General features: G+C 42.0%; 1 protein-coding gene across 1 annotated transcript; it reads left to right on the top strand.

Annotated features, from left to right (window-relative positions):
• Positions 1–728: 728 nt before the first annotated feature.
• On the top strand, positions 729–6,080 carry LOC117880949 (protein ATP6V1FNB). The gene is made up of 2 exons (XM_034777564.1): positions 729–1,448; positions 2,659–6,080. The coding sequence occupies exons 1-2, from the start codon at positions 992–994 to the stop codon at positions 2,775–2,777; spliced, it is 576 nt and encodes a 191-aa protein (XP_034633455.1). The 5' UTR covers positions 729–991; the 3' UTR covers positions 2,778–6,080.
• Positions 6,081–6,936: the final 856 nt, after the last annotated feature.

The raw sequence follows: 6,936 nt of genomic DNA, 5'->3' as shown, positions 1-6,936 counted from the left end.
ACACATGTAATATTTTGTTTGAAGCACTTTTTTTTTAAATAGAAGATATAGCCAGTGTGTGTGTATTGTACTCTCTTTATCAGGAAAATATTCGTTAATAGGGAAAGAGATCTCCTTTACCTGTCTTCCAGTGGGACTTGATCCATGCCTGTGGCAATTGTTATAACTGGCATCATAGATATGGTACTTTAGCTATTGGAAACTTTTATAACAAACCCTGAATCAGTCAAAACTTGCCCTGTTCTGGTTTGCATTATGCACCTGGCACCGAGAACAGGTTCCACCTAGGGCCAATGTCTAGTTCCACCAGGAAGTTAGGGGAAACCCAGAAACTCTTTGGAGCTGATCCCGAACACAGTGAAACTGGTAGTTTCTGTTGAGTTTTGCTTTGAGTTTTTGGTTTGGTTCAAACCCAACACAAATAAAACTCATGGAACTTAAGTTTCTCACAAATCCTTTGCATGCACACACATTCTGGGTGCAATGCTGGCCCTATTCAGGTCAGAGGGAGTTTTGCTGCTGCTGTCAGTAGAACAAGGATCTAGCCCTTTGTGTGTAAGGTGCTAATAAGATCTGCACAAGATTTCAGCCGCACCAAAGGGTGGGTTATTGTGGGGGGTATTTTATGTCTGGGAGTGGACGTGACCTGTTATGCTGCTGTTGCCAAGATTCACAAACTCTGCAGCCACAGAGAGCTGGTGAGAGGGTAACTAGTTACACCTGTTGGCTGTCTCCAACCTACAGCTCATCCAGATTTTCAGCTTGAGGGTCACGAAAGGGCTCACTGACACCTTTTTAAATATCCTGTTCAATATCCAGAGAAGCTGAGATGAAGGGAGAATGCAGTGCCACTTCTCCTCCACTTCCTCTGAGGTGGTTGTAACTTGAGACCCTGTTCCACTGGCTCCCCGTCTCCTTGGACACCAGCGGCTGCAGGGACTAACTTGTACCAAACACACAGCAGCTAGCCGCTAGCCTCCTGCTCCAGGCTATGAGGGGTCTGCTGACCACAAGGGACCAGCACTGCTGGAAGGAGTTGATTGAGAAAGAGGCTTTCAGCAGGGTCAGCTGGAAGGTGAAGTATGGGCACAAGTTCCCCAGGCTAGAGCCCTGCAGTGGCCCCAGGAGGAAATGTATTCTACCTGCTATTTGCCCTCCCAAGGAGCAGGAGGAGAGGCTCAGTCCCCCTAGGACCCAGGAGGAGGGAACTGGCTTTAAGAAGCAGGGGGAGGGGATAAGCCTCCCCAGGAAGCAGGAGGATAAGGATCAGGAACCCCTTCTTAAAGAAATGAGACCTGCCACCCCCAAGACCAAGCATCTGCTGTACCAGGGCATCTCCCAGGAAGGCCAAGGAAGGCACCTGTACCTGCAGGAGAGAAAGCTGAAGAATCCTGAGGAGAAATTCCACTATCCAGTCCTGTCATCCTGGGAGTATGGCTGGCGCTTAGGTAAGGCGGAATGATTGTTTGGGATGGAAATCTAACATTAGCTAATGTTCTTCAAACCCTTTCTTCTCTGTCTACCCCAACTCCCTGCTTCTTGGATCCAGCAGGAACACAAACCACAAAAGTAGAGTTAATCCAAAATGTTTTCCTCTAGTTACCAGCTGATCTCTCTGGCCCTGATTCAGCAAGTGCCTACACAGGTGTTTAACTTTACTCACCTGAGTCATCCAATGGATGTCAATGGGCCTGCTCATGAGAGTAAAGTTAAGCATGTTTCTACTGCCAGGACATAATTTTCTACACCTCCTCTTCACTTGACCCAGTGTCTAACCAGCTGGGGTTTGTATATTTATTTTTTTTAAGTCAGGTTGTTCAGTGTGTGGTGTGCTGAAAAATGTAGCAGAACATCAATTCTTCTATGCAGAGAGTAGGATACAAAAGGAGGCAACTTATCAGGAAAGGAGGGGGCTTGGTCTGGACCTGTTCTGTTCCTGGCTAAAATCCCAGCCAGCAACAAACCCAGGGGGCAATCTGCCAAGGGCCTCAGTACAGACGGTCTTTTTCTGTCAAATGCATGGATGCATTTTGCACGTTACATTTTAAAAGTATCTGATGAAAGCTTACCAAAGCGTGGGTCATTCAGAGTCAAGTGGCTCACTCTTATTAACATACCGAGTTGCGATCTTACAGGGGATCCAAATAGGGCATAATGCAACCAGTACACTATGGGTGGGATGTTGTGAAAACTTCCTGTGAAGTGTTGATTTCATTGGAGTTGAGGGTACTCTGTGCTTTGCAGGATTGGGCCCAATATGCTGAACAAACTGTCACTTTCAGCTTTACCTCAGCCCTTTCATAATATCAGTGTAATTATCAGAGCAACAAGGTGGGCAAGATAATATCTTTTATTGGACCAGCTTCTGTTGGCGGACGAGACAAGCTTTCAAACTTACACAGAGCTCTTCTTCAGGTCTGGGAAAGTAGTTTGAATACTCCGACTCAGAGTACATTTCCCAGACCTGAAGAAGAGCTCTGTGTGGCTCAAAAGCTTGTCTCTCTCACTGACAGAAGTTGATCCAATAAAAGATATTACCTCACCTGCTCGTCTCTCTAATATCCCATGACTGACACTGCTACAACAACACTGCATACAATTGTGTAATTGTCAGACTGTTTAAGACATAAAAGCTAATCAAATGCGCTTATTTTTCAGGCAACGTTATTACTGAAATCAAGGCTCCAATTCATGCCAGGTCTGGAATTGTAAAGGATACTTTCTACATCAGAAATGGAGTCTTCCATCATTCATCAAAAAGTGACAAGCTGTCGTGAGCTTTGGTGTTTGTTACATACATTAGAAATGCAAAACTCCATGCTGTTGCCTAGTATGACTAGTTTTATGTCAGATCTGCAACCTCTGTCATTATTTCCCTCCTTAATTGTTTCTGTGGGAGACAAGTTTAAGGTTTCGAATTCAGAACTTGCTCTATTCTCTGTATAGTTTTAACTTTCTAATGTATTCATTTGAAACTAATCTTGTTTTATTTTCAGGCTGTCTTCTGGGTTTAAATGCACCTGCAACATAGACCATGTAACTTTATTACTGTAATAAGGTAGAAAACCTTGGAGTTTTCACTTTGTTTCCTTGTCTAGGTTATCACATTAAAAAATTTAAAGAACCTGTCTACAGCTGAACAATCATAGTTCCACGGTGACTAGGGCAGAACTAAACAACATGAAACCAAGTGAAATAAAATCTGTTCAGTGAAAGGGATAATAAATTTCTAGGTAGTAATATGTCTAAAAGATCATTCGTTTAAATATTTTGTGTCATTTTATATAGCATCTAATATCCCCACAAATAACCTTAGCATTTGACTGAAATTTGATAGTAGCAGGAAGTCTTTTAATTGTTTTCAGGCTTATACATTACTAGAGAAACGAATATTGTGGAATCCCTCATGATGAGCATGTTCTTAAAACAAAGCAGCACTTCGCCTTTAGACAACTGTGTACGTTAGTGGTATAAGCACAGACATGGGAGCCAGGAACACAAGTTCTACTCTTTGCTCTAGTACTGACCGTGTCTCTGACTTTGGGTAAGTCATGGAACCCTCTCTGCCTCAGTCTTCCTTCCCAGTGATACGGGGGAAGTTCTTTACCTACGTACATTGGGGGTTGGGGGATGCATGTTAATCAATGCTCTTAGAAGCACTTGGAAAATGAAAAGTAGTTAATGATCTTTTGTCTTCAGAATCATCCAGTCTCATAGGCCTTTGTTCTTTACCCAGTTTTTCTCTGTAGTTTAGTTAACTTATTTTACCTCCTTCACCTGGTTTCCAATTTCAGTCCCTAAGCTAACCTTTAGCAACTAGTTTACAGGTCTTCCCTTCTCTCCCAGGGAGAAAACCACAAGAGGAGCCAGGGAACTTGAGGGCTGCACAGTAGAAGCTGCAGTGGGGCACTGTGATAATTAATGCTGCTTCTGCTTGCGTTAACCCGACTAGATTTGTGCTCGGAAATCTTCAGATCAGCCAGGGAAGTCGCACAAGGCTTCTAACCCCCTGCTCCATATCTAGCTCCTCCCACACCTGGCCCCACTGCCCAAATTCACCAAGCGCCAGGGGCTCTCAGAGGCAAGGATAAGTCTATAAAGCTGGTATCCCAAACCCCACACACGTTCACATTCCTCCTGTACCCATCCTAGCCAGGTTTACTAGAGCTGGGTCATTTCTTCTCCTGGAGGCAGATTGAACAATCCAGTCCCAAGAAATTTCAGTCCGTATTACTGGCTGCATGGAATGTTGTTTTACAATGTACTTAGTGATGATCACTATGTTGTGTGTCTGAACAGAGTCTGAGGGGGATGGCACATTATGCCATGCTAGTATGGCCCAGCTGTTGCAGGGTCTTCATCTATCTCTGCATCTGCTTTCTTTAAGAACATATCTGCCAGTCATACTAAACCTTGGAAGATGAGGCTAAAACCTGAAGTTGAAAACTATATTTAACACTGCAAAGTAGCTGAAGAACCTCTGAGAGCCTGGTAACTTGGGTAAAGGAGAACAGCAAATAATATTCTACAAGAAATAGCGTAGAGCAGCTGTTATCCTGGGAGCCCCCTGTGGAATGTGGAATTCAGCAACTAACCCAAATATGTCCATGTTTCTAGAAAAAATTCATTGGTACAAAAGCCTTGAAATGTCCAACTACCTGATTCCTATTAATAAATCTTCATTTTTTTTTTTTAAGAATTTCCCTTATATTATGGTAACTCGGAAATACGAAGGCACCTTTAACAAGCATTCATTAATATGTTCTGTGAAGTTTTCTGTTCCAAGGAAAAAGTATGACTCTTCCAAGTTTTCTTGGCATTGCACATGCATTCCTGGTACTAACAGGGGAAAAAACCCACCTCAGCATTCTTTCAGTTGTTCATTAAAATGCCAGTGTTTCAGTACTGGTACCTCCTTGAGAGTCAAAGAGGAAGTAGAATGACTTGCCAAACTAATTTTTCATCATAAGTCCACACTAACAATTAATAATCAATAGGACTCTTATTTTAAAAGATTATCAAAATAGTGCCGTTGCATTACAGAATCCGTTTCTTGCCAGACATCCACTTTGTGTTGCTTCCCAAAGATCCTTTAGGAACACGCCTTTAAATTTCATTTTGGAATTTGTCAGCTTTGTATTGTTGATTTATTTAACTAAATTGTGCATTCATATTTGTATGTATTGAACTGTATCCATTTTTTAAAAGCTAGCACTGTCACTAAATCTATTTCTACAAGGATTTAAAACTCATTTCACTCTAATTTTGCTAGGATTTAAACTTCATATTTTTCATAACAAAGAGCCTAATGTATCTGATATTTTTTTTTAATTAAAAGGAAAAGTGTCTGTATGAGAGTGTCAGAATTTGTTTGGCAGTTCTGTGCCATCATGTAGCTGCTCCTTTGTAAGGCCCTAGTTCTGCAAATACTTACATGTGCTGAGCTTGAAGCAGGTGAGCAGTCCCGTTGATTTCAATGGCGTTAAAGTTAAGCATGTGCATAAGTTGATAGGATCAGGGGCTATATCTGACAAAGTATAGCCTATTATTATTACCTTTTGTGAATGGGTTCACTGAAAATTGTGGTTGGTAAGATGATCGAATGGGCAAAAGGAGATGTTTCACAGGCCAATATTTATATAGTATGTCACTATTAAATACATGTTTGTGACTCCATTGGTGATATGTAAATTCCTCTTAATACAACCGTATCATGCCTGACCTATAAAATACAGTGCAAACATTTAAAATTGAACCTGTAACCGCTATCTTTACAATTATACTTTATGTATAAGGTCCTTAATGTTGATTTTATTGTCATCATGGAAATTAAAAGCAAGCTAGTGCCTGGAAAGGAAACCCATAGCTGCATAATAAATAACAAAAGTGTTGTTGTATTAATTAACCCTTTAGAAGCCATAACTTGATAGGATGTGCTAAATAAGACATTGGTGTTCAGCAGTAAGAACTCCAAATCAAAGCCCACATGTTTAAAGAGATGTTGGATATAGAATTATTTGGGGGGGGGGGCAGAAGGTAGGGATGGTTTGCTAGGACTTGTGCAGTAGCATAATTACATCCATCTTTCATAATGTTTACATTCTAAATACAAAATTCCCAAGGTCGGACTGGAACTCTCTGGAAACCCCATGGAGAAGTCAGGAAATACCTCAAAGTTCTCTTTCCAGAACTTCCTCTGGATTTTTCTGCTGGTGAGTGATGCTGCTTGTCGAAGCAGGGGATTTGACTCTAGAAGAATCTGATCTTGAGGTATCGACAAGGAGGTCGGGACTATCTGAATTGAGGCCCTGTGCCATCACCCTGCATAGCTCCAGTGTAAACATGTGCATAGAGCTTCATGTGCTGGCTTCTGCCTGTCTCAGAATCCCCTTGAGGAGGCTTCCACAGCTCCCGGAAGTCCCAATACAGTGAATACAGTTGAAGCTCAGTCTGGATATGCTCCTGAGCTCTCCAGCCCCACTGAGGGTCTAGGAGAAAGAGGGTTTCTAGTCCTAAGGTGGCAGCTTGTGTGAGTCTCTCTGCATTGAGCTGCGTTTCCCAGGTAATGCACTAGCAGGATGCACTATTTTGGGTTCACAACACTGTAGGGGAAATGTGCTCAAAACCATTTAATGGGGGGAGGGGGAGACTTTAAATGCTGCTGAGAATATTTCAGTCAACAGGGTTGTTGTTTTGTTTTAAACAAAACCCTTTAATAATTGGTCATGGTTAATGTATTTGTTGTCCAAATAGACAGTGTTAAAAGTCAGCACTGTTCTCTAGTTAAGTTTGGATTACTGTTTTTATTTGAGTTGTTTATTACTGATGGTGAAAGCCTGACCCCCAGGAAATCAGTGGGAATTTTCCATTCACTCCAGTGGGGCCCAGATCTTACCCAGAATTTATTTTCTTCGGGTAATGAGGATTTCTGCCATT

The sequence above is a fragment of the Trachemys scripta genome, chromosome 7, assembly GCF_013100865.1.
Source record: "Trachemys scripta elegans isolate TJP31775 chromosome 7, CAS_Tse_1.0, whole genome shotgun sequence".
Lineage (NCBI taxonomy): Eukaryota > Metazoa > Chordata > Testudines > Emydidae > Trachemys > Trachemys scripta.
Note: the sequence above shows the minus strand (reverse complement) of the source record. Positions and strands in the feature narration are given on the sequence as shown.